Source organism: Sinohyriopsis cumingii, chromosome 8 (assembly GCF_028554795.1).
Source record: "Sinohyriopsis cumingii isolate HCF-2022 chromosome 8, ASM2855479v2, whole genome shotgun sequence".
NCBI classification, from domain to species: Eukaryota; Metazoa; Mollusca; class Bivalvia; order Unionida; family Unionidae; genus Sinohyriopsis; species Sinohyriopsis cumingii.
The window spans coordinates 103,861,130-103,885,129 of record NC_142968.1 but is presented as its reverse complement, the minus strand read 5'-3'; the positions used below and the strand labels follow the sequence as shown (position 1 = coordinate 103,885,129).

Below are 24,000 nucleotides of genomic sequence, written 5' to 3'. Positions count from 1 at the left end.
AATATCTATAATTAGTCGAAAATATTCTAGAATGCAAGCGGATAATAATAACTTATCGAAGAGGAATGCCAAAATATTATAAATAACCCTAATATGGCTGAAGAAACATTACACAAAGCAAATGTGATGTGATGTAATTTGGATTTTTAACGTAGCTTTAACAATGTTTCAGTCATGTCGTAACGATGTCTGCGATGTGGCAGTTTATAGTGATGCCTAGCACTGGGGCATCATACCGCAGACATGAAGCACGATGTCCCACCCAGTCACATTATCCTGACACCAGGCCGACCAGTCCTAACTCTAACCTCTTAATGCTGAACGCCAAGCGAGGCAGCTGTTAGTACGACCTTCCGCATCCGAGGCGGACGTTCTAACTACTAGGTCTCCGGAGCGGTTCACAAAGCAAGCAAAATCACTAAGCGTAAAAGAACAACAAATTAAAGCATGGCTTTTTCAGGACATTTACAACACAGAGAAAAAGATTTACAAAAGGGAAGAAACTAGAAGAGGATTAGAGAGAAGCATAAATAAACTTAAAATCAATGATAGGGAAATAGAAGGGAAAAACATATTAGAACACACACAAAAACGTTTACGAAAAATTATTTCACTCTCAGAACCTCTCTGAAGAAACCATTTATAACTATACCAACAAACTACCTTTCACAACAATAGACGAAACAAATAAAGCCCAACGTGACGAAATTATATCAGATTTAGAAAGAATAAAAGCTGTAGAACAACTACCTAAAACTAAATCGCGGGTCTAGATGGCCTGACAGCAAAGTTTTATCAAAGATAAAGGACCTGTAACTCCCATTTTAAAATCACCTTATAATGAAACATTTTAAAAAACAGAGATGAGAGGCAGAATGAAAATGGGTCTCATAACTTTGATATATAAAAACAAAATAGAAGCAACTGAATTAAAACACACTGGCGTCCAATCTCTCTTTTAAATTTGGACTAGAAAATCAAAATCATAGCAAACAGAATAAACGCTACACTAGGCGAAATTTTAAATATAAAGCAAACATGTGGCGAGGAAGGAAACAATATCTAAAATAATATTTTATCAATAAAATCAATCGTTGAATATATGGAATCCAATGATCTGCAAGGTGCCCTAATTCTCTTTGATCAAGAGAAAGCATTTGACCGAAATGAAATAAATTTGACACTAAACATTCTCAATAAATTTGGTTTTGGACATTATTTCCAACAATGGGTTAAAAAAAAACTTTTATAAAAGAACATACATCAATGGCCCAAACAAATGGAGCGAAGACTCAATCATTCACAGTCAACAGATCTGTCAAGGGAGAGTGCGCTTTATCAGTGCTTCTGTATGTACTGAGAATAGAAAATTTACATATCGCAATTCAAAATGATAACATTCACGGAATAAAGGTACCAAACACTGAAAAAGAATGTAAAACCTTCCAACACTGCTCAAATTTCATTACCACAAATCAATCATAAGATCACCTAATTACGCAATATAACTTTTTTGCCCTTGCATCAGGATCTCAAAGAAACCATGAAAAAAACGGAAATCATATTAACAGGTAACTTGAGAAGGAATCATCCAGGACCCCCTCCAACAATTTGTTTTTAAAAGAAACAGGTTAAATTCCTAGGTATTTACCTAGGAGAAAATAGTATAACTTTAAATTTAACACAAATCCAAAAGCAAATACAAAAATACACAACTACGCGGAGTAATAGACACCTACATTTAATAGAAACAGCCCAAATTGCTAAAATGTATCTCTTTAACTCCATTTGGCATGAATTTGTCGTCTCAACTAACGAAGCAGTACAGGAAGCATGCAGACAAAGGAGTTAGCGATGGAAATAATCCCACTCCAAGCATTTAATGCACTGAAGGGCAATGGTCTTACAGTAGGTACGGGCTGGAGTTTAAGAGCTAAAGCTAATAGGACAACTTTACTCTTATTGTGGCAGAAAAAAAGAAGAATTTGAAGAAAAGAAATATCCCAGAAGTCAGAAGAGAGGAAATAAGCAGAAACAGCGGGAGCACACGATGCAGATCGAGTTTACATGCATTCCACTGAGTTCGACCCACGGTGACAACAGTAACAACGATAGGGCCTTCGAGACCAGTATTGACTGCCCAGGCTACATCAGACCACGTTTTGACTACACAACAACAAAGAAAGTCAACGTTTGCTAGCGTTATTACTCAAACGCCCTTGAGTAGGACCCCTTCGGAATGACCACCTACCCTACTCCAACTAATTGGAAACCGGATATCGATACGTTACAACAGCTGATAACATCCATCAAGCAAGCGACTTCACAAGTCACACAAAAATGGAGGAAATAAACATCGTAGAAAAAGAGGCTACATAAGGTGCAACTAGTCAAGCAGAGGAAGAGGAGGAAAGCGATCAAACGCTTTACAAAAATACATATGCTCGGGTTACAAGAGACCATAGAGGACACTAAGAAAGCGGAAAACTTCATTAATGCCGTAACCTACACAGCTTGGCGGTCCCTACAAACAAGGAAACTACGGCTGCAGCAATGGACATTTGGACACCGCATCCTCTCTACCTACTACCACGATGCTTACACCAACCACCCGATATCAGCCACTGAAATTGTAACAGAATTACACGGTTTTGAGGCATTCCCGGATGAGCGGCACAGTGAAAGTCGTACGGCAGAGAAGATCTTTAACCAAGAATCCCGCCGGACCACCTTCTAACCGGTTGCCAAAAATACATGCCCTTCTAAGAGCTTCCAAAATTGCCTCTTATTTAAAAGGGAACCAATTTGGCATGGTTACCCTATTCGAAAAATCACTTTGTGTCTGTGAGAACTGACTTGATCTTTTCGGTCACCTGCATCAAAATTTACACTAATAACCTAACAGTGATTACACTCGTATTTGTCGCTTAGACAATTAGCATTTTTAAAACTGCTAGGGCTTTTCAAAAATGTATACTATGTACAAGATGTTTGGATTGTTAGGAGTTATGAACTTGTTGTACAACTTGTATGACTTAAATTCAATTGCACAGGTGGCTAACACAATATTGGTTTTCGTTTAGTGTCCATTAACACAACTGGACTTAAATTTGATAAGTGCGCGCGGGTTGTTCAGTTACTCCATGCGAATGGCCTGCTGCCAGAATTATCCTTACTTTCCACGTTCCGACATCCGTATATAGGGCGGAAATGTGGAACGATTTCCACCCGCCTAAAATTGGTGTTCCGGTGTGACGTCATTGTTGTTGACCAATCGCGGCTCACGTTACAACTGCACTGTTTGACACCAAAGTGATGACAAAAACATTGGACTGCAAAAAAGATGAAGTAGATGATGTAAGAAGAAATTAACAATTACCCCCAAATAAAAAAGAAATTCAGAAACCTTACTTAAATTGGAAAGATAATTGGAAAAATTGGAAAAAGATTAAAGAAATAAAAAAGGCAAAATTAAAGAATACCTACACGACGCGTGGTGGACAGGTGAAAAAGCCTTCCAAAGAAGGATAATTAAAACCAATCCGCCATGTCCCGTGTGCACAAAACAATTTGATAACAAAAGGCATATAATCCTATACTGTGAAAAATTTAAACTCCAGAGAAATAAAATCACGCAAAAATTATAACAATAAATTAGGACATTTTGTTGAATCCAATTTGTTAAATACAGACAAAATTAATGATAAAATAAAATAATATATAAGTAACCGATTTCATATTGCAAATTATTGAAACTAGGTCCCAGCATATTTGGATTACTGAACCACAGGATAAACAATCTTAAAACAAACTTTAAATCTGGAAAAGTCATCGACAGATACACTCGCTAAAGAGCCCCAGATACCATGTTTCCCATCATGTCCGCGTGAAGAAAGATTTCAATCCTTCACTTAGGAAAAGCCATATTAATTTTTGAGTTAGTTAGCTCGCTAGTTAGTTCGTTATTTTTAGTTAGTTAGTTAGTTAGTAACGTAGGTAGTCAGTCAGTCAGTTAGTTAGTTAGTTGTACATGTACCACGGGTTTATGGCTGCACAGCAGCCTGATAATTTATCCAGGGGGAAGGAATTAAAGCCTCATCCCCCAGACATTTATGTGCACAAAGTGCACTGTTAATTATCCTCAGCCGCGAGTTAGACCCTAATGGTCTGAATGGAGGACTTGCATGAGTGGGACTGGACCCACACGCTCGTGTTTTTAAGGAAATTCTAGTTTACCAATCAGTGGGATGTCAACCAATGCAGTATGTAACGCCAGTCGCGGTAGGTCGGCGACTATGTCGTCACATCGGGACACCTGTTTGTTAGCGAGTGAAAATCGTTTCACATATCCGCTCTTATGTACGAATGTCCAGTTTTGGCAAGGGAGGAAAACGGTCCGGCAAGAAGGCTATTCGCAAGAACGTCACTGAACACCAGCCCGTACTTAATCAAATTTTGGTCCAGTTATTTACGGACCCTAACAAAACAAATAATGTGTGAGCCACCTGTGCAATTCAGTCAAATCTAAACAAGTCTTTTAATTTTCCTATCTCCTAACAATTCCAATATTACTAGTACATAATATACATAATAATTGCCCTAACAATTTCAATTTGCTAAATGTCTAAGCGACTTATACAAAGTTGAGTGACTATTAAGTGAAAAAGTTTAATTTTGAAGCAGGTGATCAAAAGGATCAAGTCAGTATAATGGTTTTGTCGAACTGGGAGACCAAGCCAAAATGGTTCCCTTAAATAAGAGGCAATCTTGGTATCCCTTAGAAGGGCTGTTATTTTCCAGCAGGTTGAAATGGTTCGCCGGCTGGTTTCGTAATCGCATAACCTTTCAGCCGTCCGGTTTTCCGTATACCGCCGAATTGGGGGGTGCATCTATCCCGTGATGTTGAGCAAGAAACTCGGCAGTATCTAGCAGCGTTGACATCGGGTGTTGCGTGTAAGCCTCGTTGTAGTGGCGGTAGAGAGTGGGCCTACCGTGGCGCCAATCTTGTGGTCGACGTTTCCTAATTATGAGAGATCTCGACGCCACATTTGAGACAGCCTGTATACTTTTCTTCAGCTTGATGTTGGTCTACAGCGGCTTCATGTAAACCCAGTGTGCGTAATCGCATGATGTCAGGATCACTATCTTCCTCAATATGGGTTGTTTTCCCTTTTGTTGCCCCTTGTTTTTCTTCACCGGTTTTCTTTGCTGGTGTTTCTGCTTTGCAAGTACGTGCTATTCGTGCAGTATTTAATGCTTGCTCAGTACTGACCTGGTGAATCTTTGTGGATGTAGTATTGGTAATAGTATATGGGGCACATTAGTCTCAGTGGAAATCACAGTCAAAAAGGTCGTGGGCAACTCTTGCCTCAAGGATTTTTTAATGGTCGTGGGCAGCTCTAGCCTCAGGGATTTTTGAAAGGACGTGGGCAACTCAGGCGTCAATGGGAACTTAACATGGAGAATATTGGGCCTGTATACGGACAAGGGAATAGATTGAGTTTGTATAGGGACAAGGGGAATTGAACATAGGGATGTATAGTGACAATGGATTGGGACTGTCTAGCGACAATGGGAATTTAACTTGGGGAATACAGGACCAGCACTTTGAGGACAATGTGACTATAACATGGGAATATTGGGCCTGTATATTGACAACATATTGGGTTTGTATAGGGACAATATGAATGATGATGTCACGGTACTGAACATTGGCAACAATTCCACCAGGCCCAAAGAAAGACTCACCGGCAGAAAAGAGACTCAAAACAAAGTATTGTATGGGTGCAAAACATTTATTCAAATATATACATCAGCTCTATGCCTGTGCTTTGGTATAAGCATTATCCATTTAATGCATACCAATTTGGACATGAAGCAAACTTATTCACAAGTTATCTTTTTCTTGGTTCTAGAAAACTACTTTTAAAAACAGTTCATGCCTTCAACTAAAAAAAACAACATACAATGTATACGCATTTCATAAAAGAATGACATTTTTCATGCTACAATTCATGTCCAGTTTTAGAAGAAGCTAAAACAAGAAACAAACGATGATATAGGACAAGGTTCGTGCTTTTCTTTTTATCAGTCACACACGTTGCTTAAATCTGGTCAGCAACCATTTGTGTCCCATCACGTACTCCCTTTCATCTGTAGATCAGTTTGTATATCCATCATGCTAGTTGCACTTATCAATAGCCAGATTAATGGCGGTTATTGTCTTCTTCCCATTGAAGTACAACGTATGCCATATGAATGGTCACTTTTCCATCGGTGATGTGAAATTTTTATTTCATAATCTGCACGTCTTCAATAGCCATCAATAGTTTGGAAGAAGTTAATTCTGCAGGTGTGCTAAACCAGAGACATACAGGACATACACGAATAGCACGTACTTCCAAAGCAGAAACACCCGCAAACTGTCGTGATATATAGATAGGCTCAAACGACCTCGATCTTTGACTTGACACTGACGTTTGGGTTCCTCTAACAGTGAGTCGAACATATCTTAAACGTCAGACGCAAAGTCTTTAAATTTCACCGTGTAGGTGTAAGCTGTAGTCCTAAATTTTCTCGAAGTCGATGTCTGAGTCATTTGGATGCTAAAATACTCCTTTAGGTCCACTGAATCGTTTTTCGTCTTGGACGCACGTTGCTGTGACGGTATGGCGGAGAAAGAGATCAATGATGTTTGTTCCTTCTCATTTTTTCATCTGCGTAAAGTCTTTCTCGGCGTTTGACGTTGCCATGAAGTGTTGTTCTTGGAAGTTGTCCCTATTTATACTAGGTAATATCAGCGTGTCCATGAGGTAAAGTCTTATAGTCTGGAAGTCCTACTGGTTGCACGGTCTTCCATGACGTTGTTAAATAAACTACTAAGATTTTGTACTGCATTGGTGATATGATCGTGAGGCACAGCATCGCACTCGAGTTTTCTCTAACTTTATACTTGCTGTGTGAAATGATTCATCTTTCTCGCTTGGTATTGGTAGTTACAATGAAGTATCGGTCTTTGAAGTTTTCCCTTTTTATGTTGGCCAATATCGGCGTGTCCGTGATGTAACGTTAAGTGGTTGGGAAGCCGTACTCGCTTCTGGTACACGATTTGATACAGTTTTTCCAAGGGCAGACTGACAATTTGGTGGGTGGGTAAACGAACAATGTACGGTTTGTAGGTGGTCACTTTAAAATCGCGTTCCTCTCCAGATTTCAACGCTTCTTTCAGCACGCCAAAGTTCACCACTCGACTGGTGGGATGATTGAGAGTCAATCCTTTCACTTTACACTCAGTATGCACTTCTCCTTGTGGGTCCCGGTATTCGTAGCCGTAATGTTCAGGACCGACACTAGCAAAAATTATAATCTTGTTGGGGTGATCGTCTGTCCAGGCTCCTAAACGGTCTCCTTCTATGTCAGGGTTCCGGTGACCCAGGCGATCGATGTAGATGAAACTGTCCGTGTCAAAACACAGCACACGATCTCCTAACTTGTGCAACGCTTCGTAAAACTTTAAGCGAGCGTGGGCTGTCACGTAAACCGCAATGATGACATTTCCAAATTGGTCAGCTTGTACAAAGTCAAGTTTTTCCTCGTAATTGACTAAGACCAAGTCCTCACGAGACATCCACGTGTTTCATGTATTTGGTTTTGTCGTGAATCCTCTGGAAGTAGCGGGAAGGTTCTGTCAAATATTCCGACTTGGGTAAACACGGTCGTTGTGCCATTTTAACCCACAAGCATTTTAACATCACTTTGGCAAACGATCGTCTTCCTTCGTTTTTCTCCACATGGTCTAAAGCGATGCCTTCCTGCTCCCAGTATTTCTCCTTAAATTCATTTTGGTCTTCGGGAGTATGGCACCAGGAAGGATAGCCGCTAGCTTCTTGTTTCAGTTTCAAAAAGGCATTCACGTAGTCTGCGAAAATACCTTTCTGTATCTCGTCGCCCTTGTGGTATTTTACTGTCTTGGATAAGTGGTAAATTTCGTACACTTCTAACAGTTGGTATCCCTTGTCCAGAGCTTTGAACAATTCCACACTGACCCACGTTCCCGTCAAGGCGCGTTCGTACTGGGTGTGCTGACAAGGTTTGTCTTGGTTGCACGTTTCGGCACAAGTACGGCACGAGGAAAGCATCAGTTTTCCTTGGAAATGGTGTGGTAAAATGGGGTGGTACAAGTCTAGTGGGAGGCAAGACTTTACACTTTCATAAGACCAAAATATGAGACAACAAGTAAATTGTGAAGTTTAGTGGTTGCATCTAAGCAACTGTTAATGCCCAATGTTCCACTTCATGGTGATAATAACGTGTGATACTACAAGTTTTTTAAAGTGGAAATGTTAACAAGCCGTACAAAAATTATACGCGTTTGACTTCTGACACTTGCACAGACTCTTCACTTTACAAGTGTCATGAGAAAAATGTATATCCCATTTTTACCATTGTCCAAAATACGCACACATTTGCAACGTGACCAGAAATCTATACTCTGTTTGTGGATATCCCACAGACCCGTCCAAGCATATAGAGCTGATTAAGAACGTTAGGAATATCCCCTCGTTTGTGTCAGAAATATCAAAGCTTTAATGGGTATTTTCCCCTCTTCCACCCTTTATTAGTGCTTAGGTATGTTCCCTAAAAACAAATAATTTTGAAAAAACTGAATTTTGAAGTGAGGTTTCTCGCTTTATAATATTTTTCTCAAGTTGTTGGTGTATGGCAGATTACATTCGCATACCTCCTCAAAGTGATAGGCAATGAGATGTGTAGAAATTCCTTTGTTAATTTGGTCTTGTTGGCTAGTCATGTCATTGTTCATCTTTAATTCCATTTTTTTTGGGATGAATTTCTTTTTATAGAAGATTTAATTTCTTTATAAAAGATTTTAGGCTTTCTTTTGTTGTTACGGTATTTATGTTGTTTAGTCTATTGCTGCGAAAGAAAATATATATAGCAAAGTGCTTAAGTTTGTTCAGGATTTTTTCCTTCAAGCTCTACAAAAGGTACCATGTTTGTCATAGAAGGGATTGAAACTCAAAATTTACGCGGACGTGAAGGAAAACACACCATTCGTATTACAATTTGATGAATTTGCATTCGTTCTAATCATGATTGCTTTACATCTTTGTACTTTAAGGTCATATTTTTTCTTATGTAAATAGATGTATCAATGGACAGGCAGCTTCGGTCATCATCTTTGAGGTTCACTGAACTTTAGCTTCTTTACTTCATACAAACCCAAACTCACTAGCTTCAAGAAGAAAAGAAAATGACATCCAGTATGTAAAAACACTTCGACACCCAGTACTGTAACACTTCTATCTCTATTGATGTGAGTGTGCTTGTCAAAATGTTTGAGTGAGATTATAAAAGTTGTTCAGTTTCAAAACACGAACCAATACTGGTCGTTCAATATTTAATGTGGCAAGAAAAAATTGTATAATACGCAACAAAGGGATTGTTGTTGCTGTTGTTGTTCTAGGGTTTAACGCCATTTTTCAGCACAACATAGGCTATACATGGCGGCCAGTATAACTGGTGGAGGAAGAACCCTGGAAAACCCAAGGAAGAACCACCGACCCACGAGAAGCTACTGGCAGGCTTTCCCACGTACCCACGCTAGCCGAGCCTTGGACTCGAACCCTCGCAGACAGAGGTGAGATAGCAGTGATCCGGAGCGGTGAGCGCTTTAGACCACTCGGCCACCCTATGGATTGTAAGTTCATACTCCAATCTGCCTGCACTGCAATGGTAACAACGCTCTTGCGTTAGCATTATTTTGCCACACTACCTTAGAAAAAAAAACAATGCATCATAAACAATTTCTTTGGCTATACTTAGTTTCTTACCGCGTTCGCTTCGAATTGACTTCAGTAGTTTTTCGCACAGTGACAAGATCAGACGTGTTTTTATTTCTCCTGGGGCTGGCCGCTACACTACTTGCCCTGAATTTACAACCAAACAATGGGTACATATTGTAAATGACTTCATTGGCTAGCCGATATTTTCCACCGCCTTAGCTTCAGATTGGTTTCAGTTATTCGCACGGCGAGATCAGACGAGTTTTTCTGTACCTGGAATAGGGGCCCCGAGTGGCCGAGTGGTCTAAAGCGCTTTCCGTTACGGATCACTGCCATCTCACCTCTGTCTGCATGGGTTCGAGTCTAGGATTCGTCTAATGTTGGTATGTGAGAAAGCTTGCCAGTAGATTCTCGGGCGTCGGTGGTTCTTCTCGGGGTTTTCCCATGTTCTTCCTCCACCATTAATACTGGCCGCCATGCATAGCCTATCGTGTGCTCAAAAATGGCGTTAAATCCCACAACAACAACTGTACCGGGAATCGGGTCACAATTAGTACTTCCAGTACTGTCTAGTTCTAATCTATTTTTAGAACATTTTTTCCTCTCCTTTTTGTGGTGATAGAAGAGATTTATTTATGCATTTTTGGTAGGGATTTAAACGTAATCGTTTATTCTTGATAATATGAGATCAGGGTGTTGTTGACTGTGCATTTCGGCGACAGTGCGCAGTGAGTAATAAGGCCTTGGTGAGAATCCGGAAGTGAAATCTGTTCTGTTTACATGCTGCTATGTTGACAGTCCAGCAGATCAAAAAAAAAAAAAAGCAGGTCAACCTTTGACAAGAACTTAACTGTGAAGTCATCTTTAAAAGTATTTTAGATTAACATGATTTGCATTGATTTCCACACAGTGGAAAGGGCAGTACTAAGAACATATAGTAAAACTAATTGTGTTCTATGTCCTGTCAGTGCAGTATTGGAGTAAAGTTTAAATTGGTATAAAATCTTATTTAATAATGATAGACATGAAATCTGAATATGTTATGCATATTGACTTTGAACATATAAGAATGAAATTAAAAGTTAAAAATTTTATTTTTTAAATTTTTAATAAAATTATTACAAAATAATAAAACAATGGCAAATTTCCCCTCAAAATGGACATATATACTATTTTTGGGAACTATATTAAATGTTATCAGCATGTATATATTCCTACACCATGTTCCTACACCATGTATAAGCTCCAGTGTTGGATATTTGTCACCTTTTGTCAGAGAAAATATCTTTGTAAGTCAAAATGAGACCATTTAAAATACACGAAGACAAAATTATCTTTTGTATTGACCATTCAGACTATTTATTAGGGGTCCAAGCCGTTAATTTGTGTTTATGATGGGGTCATTTCCTGAGTAACACGTATCTGCTTGTATAGCCTTCAATAATTGTTTATAAACATAGTTATAAGGTATTCACTGAGAGGACAGATGAAACCTTTATACTAGAACATACTCAAGTTCTCTACTAAATCATTTTAAACTGTCTGAAAATGATATACAGGTCAAAGGGATAAAATATGCTTTCCCATGTATATTTACCCTTGTATGTAAGAAAACAGCAAAACGATGCAAGTTGAACACAAAATGCATTCTATTGTATTGCTCAGTTTGGTTAAGATATTGATTGGTGTTGTGCGGCATTGTGGCCTATATGATGTTATGGGAATTCTAATGATCCATCTTGCTTTATGCATTATTAATTACTAATAATATTTGTTAACTGACACTCTAAAGATTACATAAGAAATATTCAAACAGATTATTTGAATTTAACTTTGTACAACTGATCTTAACATGGTTACATATCCCACATGAACAAATATCCATACATTTTAGAATGTTTGAGATCAAAGGTTCACATTCAGTACATCATATAGGCCGACACTGTACCTACAGTGAATCTATAAGGCACGTTTCTGGCTGTGTGCACTGAAAATATCCCAAAATGTTATTTTTAACATTTCAGTTTAGTACTTTGACAGAGTGCTGTATTGAAGCATCAGTTGATATCTGATTCCATTAAATCAATGAGCTTAATAATTGGTAACCAACACTCTTACAACACTCAAACAGATCATTTGAATTATTTGTGCACATTTGATCTTAACAAGTACATTGTATATGTCTCACATATGCAAATTTCCATCCTTGTTTACAAGTTTTGGGGATCAGAATTTCATATTTAGTTGATATAGGATTTATTGGTACCTATAGTTGATCTGTGTGACCACATTTGGCTGTACTCACTTGCAATATCCAAAATTGTTATTTCAATCATGAGTAAGATTGCTTATAGTAATATATTCTAATTTAGTTGTTGTAGGGTTTAACGCCATTTTTCAGCACACGATAGGTTTTACATGGCGGCCAGTTTTAATGGTGGAGGAAGAACCCGGGAAAACCCCGGAAAGAACCACCGACCCACGAGAAGCTACTCCCAAGCTTTCTCACATACCCACGTTGGCTGAATCCAAGACTCGAACCCACGCAGACAGGTGAGATGGCAGTGACCCGTAACGGACAGCGCTTTAGACCACTCGGGGCCCCTTTCTAATTTAGTACATTGTCACTTGACTTTCTTGTATCCTGGTATGTACTGATGTTTGCACCAATGATCAAACCTCACAGCCCCAACATTGCCTTAAACTTTATGATACATGGTCTATCCAATTAGTTATTTAAACTGTAAATGGCTAAATATGCTTATAGAAACCTCGTATTTTTAGGATGAATTTATCACTTTAATACATGACCACTGCTTCACATTTCTGAGTGTCACTCTGTCAAGTTTAATATTTTTCCCACGCTTGCAACCTTAATGTTCTTTTGAAATCATACCTAATACATTTTAATTTCACTTATCTAGGTCTTACTGTTTTCTAGAATTAAGTGAAACCTTGTATCTTTTCAGGTCTAGCCTGGTATCTGAAACAAAGTGTTAGAGTTGGATCAGATTGAAAGCTCTCCAGCAGTCCGGTGGTGATAGCAAGGTTTCATAAGGGCGTGTGCAGTGTACTGCCATAAGTGACCAAGATTAGTTCATATCACCACACTGATATATAGCACCTCAAAGACATGGCTTAGGTCTTCACGAGAGAGATCAGCACCATTTTTCAGTAAGGTAGAGCCTCCCTATAAACTATTTTCCTATCCCATTGTCACCTTTAGTAGTTACCGACATTGAAATGGAATGCATTTTTGCTATAAAAGATGGCAGTGGTCCCATCAGAACTTTAAATCTGAATGTGCTATTAGTTATGGAAACAACTGCCTTAGTACCGGACATAGTAAATGTGGAACATAGCACCTGTCATTGTTTCTTTAGTGTGTACACCTATATGTATCTGGACAGGCATATTGCGGTTTGCTGACCAAATCACTGAACTATGTTGCTTCACTACCTATGGAAAAAATGTTATCAGTTGTACAGACCCAAACTACTATTTTAAATACCATTCATTAGTCAACTTTTCTGTCTAAAATTTGTCAAACTGTATTAAAACTTGTATGAAAATTAAATTTTCAATAAAATTTAGTTTTTAAAATTTAATTGTTTATTTAAATTTCCATTAAAATTTAATTTATAATATTTGTAAATTTCAACATTTTCAGACATAGCTTGTCTTGTATTACAATTAGGTTTTTACTGCATTCAACAATTTCTATAATTAAGGAAGATATAGCAAATTTCGTTTTGGTTTCTCAAGAGCACTTGGACCAAAACTTGGAACTGTGTAGCATACCAGCACTACATACATTCTGACAGGTGTCACATGTTTTGTTTGCAAGGAAATTCAAAAAGACTTCATGTATAAAGTTGAAATAGGTGTAGCATGCAAATATAAAAGTGACTAAAATTGGTGTAAACAATGGGGCCTGTCAGGAATCTGGTCACAATTAGTACTTCCAGTTCAGTACCCACGAATGTAGTTCTAGTCTATTTTCAGAACATTTTTTCCTCTCATTTTGTTGGTGATAGAAGAGATTTATTTATGCATTTTTAGTAGGGATTTAAACGTAATTCTTTATTCTTGATAATATGAGATCAGGGTGTTGTTGTCTGTATTTCGGATACAGTGCGCAGTGAGTAACAAGGCCTTGGTGATGATCCGGAAGTGAAATATGTTCTGTTTACATGCTGCTATGTTGACAGTCCAGCATATCAAAAAAGAGCAGGTCAACCTTTGACAAGAACTTTTCCGTCAAGTCATCTTTGAAGGTATTGTAGATTAACACATGATTTGCATTGATTGTCACACAGTGGAAAGGTCAGTACCGAGAAACAAATGTAGTGGACATATAGTAAAATTTTGTTTTATGTCCACCTGATCACTAGTCACTTCACAAACAATAAAACTAACACAAACAATCACGCCATGGGCGACTCGTGGAAATTATGTTAGTTGTATTACGAAATACATCACGGGTTGTTTGGATGTGCTATTCTGTGGTCACGTTTTAATCACATGCGTCTTCAGTTCACCCTTGTGTTATTTTTTTAATGATGTATTTTTTTCTTCGGATGTGATTATGTAAGTGGAATGATGAATGTTTCACAAGGAAAATATACCATACAAACAAACGTACGTGTCGTGATATATTTTACAGTAGGAAATACATTCTCTCTTTTTTACCATTCATTCATTCTTTCTTTCTTTCTTTCTTCCAGTAATGTTAATTTTACCTGCCATCTCTCAAAACACTCCAGACTAAAGTACCGCCCGTTCTACTGCGACTCAATGCAGTAACACTTGTGTGCATGCATTCGCTTACACACATATCGTTCTTCCATACAACTGTTGTCACATTTGAGACAAAAACACATCAAGAAAACAGAACGAATGCTTACACCGATACCTTGAGATGTAAAGAGTTTAAGTAATGTGTAAAACTTAGTCAAATGTTTGTAATCAACATGAAACGATGACACTTTTCTAAGGAGAAAGCAGACACCAAAACGTTACTTTTCAAACTTTGTTGATGGAAGCTTGTGCTAGCAATCTTGAAGTCTTTTGAGAGATGGGCAGACAATTAAAATTACTGAAAGAAAGAATGGTACAACAAAAACAAAACAACGTAGAACACCACTTTTGGGTCTTATTTCTTCGGTATTATGGGACAAAGGTAATTAAGACAACCACACGTTCTATATAATATCGTTGCTGGATTGTGACACTGGGTCTAATATTAAAATCAGACAGATCATTTAACATAAATAATGGAACCGCTTCTCGATGTAATCAGTCACTGTTTTCAGTCAAATCTTGTTGTTGCTGTTCTTGGTGGTGGTGGTGGTATGAAACTCTTGCTCTGTAAAACATGGATAGAACTGTTTACCTTATGTTTAAGCATATCTCCATGTCTGCCAGATTCATGGGTATCGTTTTTGACCAACGCTTTAGGCAACTCGACCATGGGCTTTTACATTTTCTAAAAAGATATGCTTTAGTCGTAACGATCCCGCATGTCCAGTACAAAGAATATGTGTTTTCTAATTTTCGTTCTCAGCTTTTACTCCAAAGAATACTCGCATATGACGAAGTATCATTTTAAAGTAAGTTCATTTAACTGTTCAACACTAGAGTATAAAAATAAATCAAGGAACACCAAAATCTGAGAAAATGTGTTTATGAGGTAAATGATCGTATCATCAATTGACCAGATTTAACAATGTTTTGTTACATCGTGATTCCCAATGAAGAAGTTTGCGTTGCATCCTCCACAGTAGCTGGACCTGTAAAAAGAAACACGATCATGTCAAACAGTCACAAAAAAACAAGAGCATGTCAAACAGTTTCTCAAAAAACACGATAATGTCAAACAGTTTGTTTCATTTTACTAGTATTGTATAACAGCAGAACTTCGATCATTCGAACTTCATGGAGGCAGAAGAATGTTTCTGATAATTGCAAATTCGGATGGTTCAGTCTGTATTTGTCTATCCAGCAATGAACGAGGGATGTGGTTTTGATCTGGATAAAGGGGGTAAGTGTAATCGAGGCTGTAAATGTAATGAGGAAATACAAAGTACGGCATATCAAGTATGACCATGGAAATGTCAAACCTTGCCAGTATCATTTGCTTATATTAAAAATATTTGTTTGTTCCTAAAGCTGTTCAAGTCTTTAAAGAATTCTTTCTCGCTAAAGTTCCAAATGTTGAAAATTATATAGAATAAAAATTATAGATCTGTTAACTAGAGATTTTTTTCTTCTCAGTTTGAAGAATATCGGTAAAAAAAGGAAAATTACATTTGTAGCATTTTCTGGGGCCACGTATTCTTTCTACTTGTAGGAAAAGCAACAAATAAAAAGCAGTGAAAGTAGAGAGGCATTATTATAGACTTACACACAACGTGCATTCGGGTATTTGGAACACTTTGTGACTTGACAAGGATCGACGAAGCAATTTACGGGAGAGCTACCATCTGGACAAATTCCTGTTGAATAAAGACAGCATATCATCATTTCCATTATACAAACATCATACATGGTTTGCCAAGTGAAGTTATGTGCTGTAATCGAAGGAACAAGACAATGCTGGAGTGTATGATTTCTGTTCTGAACAACCTTAGAACTTAGAAAATGTGTGCAAGGAACAATTTTACGTAATAAATTATGAAATGTAACGATTATGTCAATTACAAACTTTTCCTTGAGCTTCATAGTACGAAAGCAATTTGATCCATATATTGTATGTATTTAAATAATTTATGGTGGGTATCATGATAAGAAAGTTAACGTAAATTAATATGGTTCACCAGTGTTTTCATTATGAAAAGATATTTAAGAGGTCCCTTCTGCGCAAGGCAGGATTTAAGCTTCGGAGGCACAATTGATATATGCCCCTTACCAGACTAGTCTGAGAGTCTCCTAGTCGCCATGGATAAAATTACATTTGTTAAAACTAACCATATTCATGTTTCATATCGTTATGCTAATTATCCACGTATATAGAGCAGATTGAGGACTGCTCTCAGGATGCATTTTGCAGATCTCCAAGACTACCCCCCGCCCCCCATTTTAAGTGACCTGGGCCCCACAATCCTTAAGGTGGCCCTGTTTCGGGGTTCATTTTCGCACACGGAGGCTTTTATTATTATACACAAGTGTATAGCGCACAGCCGTAGATAACGAAATTTTATCAATTTCCTGAATCTTAGACCTCTATACTTATGCGAGAGTTGTTTTCTAGAGGCGTCGTATATGTTGATCAAGAAAAAAGTAGTTCTCTCGTTTAATAATCCATATACTTAAACTAAGGTAAATTGATGCGTCCGTCATTCGATTTGTGATTTTAATTTGCAAAATCGTACGCAACATCACGCGCATTGTCCGTAATTACTAACATATGGACGAATGTTCAAGTGTACGCACGAGATGATTCCGGTTAAAATCAGGAAGATTTAACTGACGCTCGTAAAAGAACATCCCTATTTTGTAGTTAAGAACCATCTTTTTTAGTCCATTATTTTTTTACAAATCAACTTTCTTCGGTTGAAAACATGCACGAGAGAAAAGGATAAAATCTGTTCGGATCTACAGTTTTACAAATGCATGTACATGCAGGTCTTTTCATAAATATAACTACACTAACCATACCGATCAAAATTTGAAACCAAAATATAGGACTTACCATCATCGCCTTCACACATGTTTGTGACATTTTTGGACCCAACGAAGAATGAGGCATAGCATCCATGACAGTAGTTAGGTCTGTAAAATGAACATGGAAAGAAAATATAATCTGCTCGTAAAGCCTCATTAATGTTTAAAAAAAAACAAGCAGGAATAGAACTGTTCATCTGATCTATTAAGTTATGGATTATACTTCCAACAACAGTCGAAATTCCATTTATGCAAATGACGTCCAACCCACTACTGACCAATCAGAAGTCATCATTAGAGATTTGGTATAGTAGGTTATATCCATGACAATTTCAAAACAATCTGGACACATAGCTGTGTTTTTCATTGGTAGAAATTACTATTACGAAAGGCACTAACAAACATATCACATGTTCCAGCCCTTGTTTCTATATAATTCAATAATTATTATTTGCAGAGTGTTGACAAGTCCTAAGCAAGCTGAACAATTTCAAATAGAAAGAGAATGGTTTTCTCTTTTTCTGTTCTAAAATTACTTGTAAAATATCAACGATTGCAACAATACCCTGACAAATAGGAATAAACCGATTATGCCATTCGGACGCGGTATCTGTTCTTCCGTTTATGATCGACAACATTCAAGCGAAGGAGAAAAATGTCGACTTGCATCAGTATAAAGAATTATCGTTGCGTGCACCTATTAACGTGAATACATTTATGGCACGTGGTACATTACAATTCGTTCTCGAGATGCGGATCAGCTCTACGAGACGAATGTCGGTCTTTACTTTTCTGTTTTTTAGACTGTGCACACAATTTGTGTGATATTACATCAATGTTTGTTACATTGCATCAATATTGTGCATCTACCAACACAGTGAAGAAAAACATAATACAAGGCAAAACATTTCTGGGAAATACATCAATGAAAGGTCATTCTAAAAACATCTAATGCCTTTGCAGGCTCTGCAGATTTTCAAGTAACTCCAGAACAACAAGGAAGCGCATTGGGTAAAAAAGAGATATCTTGGCTAGGTTTAGGTTATCTTTAGATTCAAAGACGAGATATTCTGGACAATTTCCTTACTAAGGTTAGCCTCCTCATGTGATATGCTGGTTGAAATATTCCTGTAAGTCTTGCACTAGTGGTTTAAATTTTGATTTCCCACTGATATTTCGTCACGCACGTCTCCATCCGCATCGAAGTTCAACAAGAAAAACGATATTTACGGTCATTTATCGAGACTCTCGAGTCAGCGCTACAGATTTATATACTCAAGCAAGGTAGAAACTTGAAACAGTTGACCCCTTTTCACCACCATCAGAACCAATATTCTTTGCGCGTGTTGTGTGTTTTAACGTAACTTTATCAATTTGAGTTATATCGCTACGATGTGTGCAGCGTGGCAATTTATAGTGATGTCTAGCGCTGCGACATCATGGCGCAGACATGTGACATATCCCACTAAATCATTTTCATGGTACCAGACCTACCAGTCCTAACAATAACTTCAGTGCTGAGCGCCAAGCAAAACAGCTGCTGGTACCATTTTTGTAAGTCTTGGGTTTGACTCGGCTGGGATCGAACCCGCGACCTTCTGCATTCTAGGCAGACGCTCAAACGACTTAGGTCAAAATCTTTAATAAGCCTTAGCTAACGGCATATTGATTATCCATAACCCCGAACCACCGGGTGTGCGCGTGTGTGTGAATATATATATATATATATATATATATATATATATATATATATATATATATATATATATATATACACACACGCGCGCGCGCAATGAACATCGGATTTATTAACCGGACCCAATATGTACTTTAAACTGGCGGATTGGTACAAGTAGGCGGAGGTAGAAGGTACCAGCCCTAGCGCCTTCGAGGACACAAAATAAGCGCAAAACTGGTACGATTCTTAGAGCAAGTTTTCTTCAGAGACTGTTACAATTATGCCTTGGAAACGTAAAGAAGTTTCCGTGGGTTTCACTCAAAGACCCGACAACTAGTTTGCGTACGCCCTCCCCTCCCGATATTTCTTGATTCGCAACTGCAATCTTGATTTTCGAATAACGTTTGTCGATATTCGCAAATATCTTTACTCGCCAGAGACTGAATAATGAAGATCTAGTGACCTCTATGTTCGGACGTTCTTATATATGCTAGGTAAAATGCAGAACTCACTGATATACATTTAACTATGGAAAATGTAATGGATTTTTATTGACTTCTGACCCAAGGAAAAAACTACATTAACGGGAGAATTCCTCGTGTTTTATCGCAGTTTCGATCATTTTCTGAACACTAGGCCAGATGTGAACACAATTCTTTCTTCCTTTACCTTGATGTAAATTGTCAACCAAAACGTTTAATATTGCATAAAGATATAATTTACACATCAAAATTATTTTATTGGATTTTACGATGTTTTCCCCATTAGAGTACAAGACAATCTGATTAAAATCAGACCTCCGCTGTCCTGGATGAAGATCTGACAGCGACAGCTTAGGGGTCATGTTCTGATGACATTTGAGTTACCCAATGGAAATGCAGAAATTTAAAAGTGAATCAGATCTATAGGCACACTGATGTTCTTCACCTATAATGCTCCCAAACGCGAGGATGTAAAACTTCATTCGATTCGCTGATATAATTAGCGATTCTGGTAATAACATTGGTCACTAGAACAAGAACCTTTATGCGGTCGCTGTCAGATCCTCACGCAGGACAGGTGAGATGTGATTTTAATCAGATTGGTGTACAAAAAATCATTATCCGATCATTTCGATGGAGATGTGCCGTTTGCTCATTAAGAGATATTTAATGCTTTAACATCGACAAGGATTCAAGACCGTGATTATCCATTCCTAGATTAAATAATCATGGACTTGTTGGTTGGATGGTAGGTATAAACAGTCTTGTAGGAATGAACAGGATTCAAGGAGAAAACATGATTACACAAAAAATGGTACTGCACGAAACAATCCCACACATTTATTACGTTTACTACTACCATTTGAATATAGTTTTGAACTTTATATACATTTTTCTTTTTTTGGTTTCGTCACATCCTGTGTAACTTACTTGAGAACACTGTTTTCCACAAACAAAAAACGCATCATACACAATTGGTCTACTTACACACACTGGGCTTCAGGGAAGTCCGGACACGTAATGACATCACACGGGTCAATGTAGCAAGTTGTTGAGTTGCCCCCTTCTGAACAGAGATCTTGAATATGCAAGAAAATAATTTATTCTACCTCTATATTAAATCAATAATACTGGAGCATGTTTGAAGACAACTACTTTTCTTTCTATACAAAAGATAAAAACGTTCATCTTTAAATGGGCGAAGAATCAGAAATTATAAGTATTTGTACAGCTCTCACAACCAAGTTGCTATCACTACTGAAAACTAGGAAAGTTCTCAAAATGTTAACTTCACGTACATTAAGAATACAGGACAAATTATCCTAACGGATCATATTAGGAAAAGGATTTTCACGATTGCAATAATTATCTCCATTTCAATAATCAAGCATTGTTTGCATTGGATTAAGATGGGGCAACACTATTCATCACTGAATTCCGATTTAAATAATGTACTTGTCTAGCTTCAGTAGAACCATCCACGAAACTGACCAAATAGTAACAAAAAAGATCTTGGTCAATCGTATAACTTTTTGAAATTTATTAAATCTACGTGATCATCAAATGTGTTCAGAAGAAATAACGCACACGGATTATGTAAAACAGTGATTTGAAAATCTTTTAATTTTTACTTATGGCTACCATAATCTTGAGCAAATCGGTATGCTTTGGATAACTTTCAAACGCTTTCATGCCAAACTTTGTCAACTTTGACGAAATTCTGTTAATATTTTTAAGGTGTGTCAAGCTTTATCTAATTTTAGCCATTGCAACCACATTTATGATCTAAATTAGCGTCATTTAAAAGAAATTCAAAGACCACTTAGGGATGTCCTTTGCTTCATTTGGCCCCATTATGTCTATCTATTTAACAGAAATAATTTAAATAATGTTTTATCACTATTTAACGGTGGAAGAATTGGATGGAGGATCAGCATCGTTTTTAAAATTTTAAGGACCTTTAATGCACGGTTGCATTTTTAAAAAATAATTAGATTTGAATTTCTCTTTTGAATCATTTTCAAGTGCAACTTTTTTGTTTTTGTTTTTGTTTAAGCAAGGTCTATTAAAGACTTTTGTGGAACGAATGTTTGCAGAACAATTTGTTTAAAGAGTTTTTTTTTTTTTTACAGAGGCCATATCGTATTGCTGATCGCCATTTGTGTGGTCACATCAGGTCTAAGGCTGATATGCTCTGTAAAATTGTGTTGAAACGAGTTCAACTGGCTTTCACAAGTCTCCAATAGGAAATATCGATAGAAATCGGACTCGGGGTATTACATAAAGTTCACTTCGTCTTATGATCATGGATGTTAACATAATTAACAGAGCTAGAATGGTTGTATTAATTTGTAACATCGAACAGTTCGGTCTTTTGCCGTTTCAATTTGATCCAAGTTATGTGGATCTCAACACGAGCTACAGTCTAATATATGAACGACTATATGGATCTCGAACACGAGCTACAGTCCAATATATGAAATGACTTTGGATTCATATAATCCTTCCTTCGACTTCGTTCAAGAGAATTCGATGGACTTTTTTCAAACTACTTCGATGACTGCGGTGCGTAATCTTGGCCAATTTCCCTTATTCGAGCGAGTTTTCTTATTCGATTCCTTGGCTGAAATATTTCTGGTCCTTTTTAGACAGTCTCATTAATTGTCAAGGTTTGGTCTTCCCCACAGTGTAAGATCGTTTTGTCACCGGTGATCCCCAGTCGCCTCGAAGTCCAATATAGGGTTAGAAACATACAGTGTTTCTCGTATCAGTGCTACACTGTCCGATATACTCTAGTAAATTAGAAACTTTACCCAGGTGATATTTATTTAGCACTGACAATTTGTGTCATTGTAAGGTTTGGTGAACAGCAGCATCTTGATCAATCACAAAGGTTCCTTTTAAACTATGATAAAACTGAACATCTTTATCGTGACCCTTGAAGCATGGAGAGACTTGACTATTGAACAGACCTTGCCATTCTGACCACCCGTCAAGCTGCAATTGCGGACAAAGTGTCTTGTATTGGAGAGGCAACAACTGGTCTCTCCTCTACCGAGTACCAAGATACTCTACTCCATCGACAATAACAAACTCGCGGGAAAGGAGTTTGCCTTCACTTGGTCGCCTCTTACTACAAGCAGCCAGGAAACAGTCTCATTTAGCAACACCAAAAGAATGCAGGGGTGTGCCCCTAGGTGAAGTTTGTTCGAGGTTTATGTAGAATTTGTTGGATTCATATAAGTAATGCAAGTGTCATCGCATATATTGAAAATGTTCAAGTGGGGATTATGCTGAAGGCCGAGTAAATATGTTTTTAAGAATTATTTTCATGAAGACTAAAAAGGTCTAAAATGCATTTACTGAATTTTTAAATTCAGAAACTAATACAATGAGATAAATTCAAGATTTTGGAACGAGAAATAATATCTTGTATCTGAATAATTAATAATGCATGATGATGATGACGATTGTTTTTGTTGTTAGTATTTTACGAGCGTCGTTTATATTACGCAATGAATGTATATAAATTCGTTGTTTCCAGATGAATCTTCCGACGAAAGAGTGCGTACACATTTGCCTGTAAGTGTGGTGCGTCAACGCATGTGTATGTCTGTAAATGAAAGTATTGCTTTTGTACGATTGTCTTTTATATACGATATTATGTTGCTTCTGTAGATGTCCGTACTTTTCAATGTTCATCATTGTAGCTATCTGCTATTTAAACATTAAACAAATTGGGCTAAATGAAGTCCAGTCCAGTTGGGCTAATTCAATAAAGTCCAGTTGAGATAATGGAATTAAAGGCCTTTCTCGATACACGATTGCAAGATTCGGCTAGCCAGTGAACAAAGTTCGATCTAAACGGTGTCTTAGCTGCTAAAGTGTTTTAAAACTCCGCCTAAAGTTCATTACGTCTGAAAACTGTAGACATGCTGCGAAAAAGAGAATCAATTTTCTTGGTAGCGAATCTGTTTCAACCATTCTCTCGTACTGGAGACTTCAAATCCGAGAGATCTGTAATCGTGTACAATATTGTACTACGAATCTTGTCGCAAGCGTTAAGCGTCCATCACACTGGTCAAAGTCAGCGCCAATCTAACATTCATGGAGTACAAGCACATTATAAACACGCCATGAGAAATAATTTCATTCAATAGCTCTTAGCTATATACTGGATCTAAAATAGGGACCACGAAGGGTCTCCAGAGTCTACAACAAAAAAGTTCACTTCGGGATTCTTAAGGAACATGGAATTTTAAAAATAAAAGGGATTATACCATATTGAGTCAACGCTATTTACGTGGACACTTTACATACTTAGAAATTGATCTATCATCTTGTTCTACTTTCCTGACAAAAGAAAAACACA

At 37.5% G+C, this 24,000-nt stretch overlaps 1 protein-coding gene across 1 annotated transcript in view; it reads right to left on the bottom strand.

The window, feature by feature from the left end:
• Window positions 1–24,000, bottom strand: part of LOC149794282 (kielin/chordin-like protein) — an 88,207-nt gene that overhangs the window by 58,365 nt on the left and 5,842 nt on the right. The window contains exons 5-8 of the mRNA XM_089969099.1: window positions 20,616–20,706; window positions 17,497–17,576; window positions 16,210–16,300; window positions 15,531–15,595 (exon numbers count right to left, since the gene is read on the bottom strand). Of these exons, the coding sequence (XP_089825225.1) occupies window positions 15,531–15,595; window positions 16,210–16,300; window positions 17,497–17,576; window positions 20,616–20,706 (327 nt within the window). The remainder of the gene's footprint in view (window positions 1–15,530; window positions 15,596–16,209; window positions 16,301–17,496; window positions 17,577–20,615; window positions 20,707–24,000) is intronic.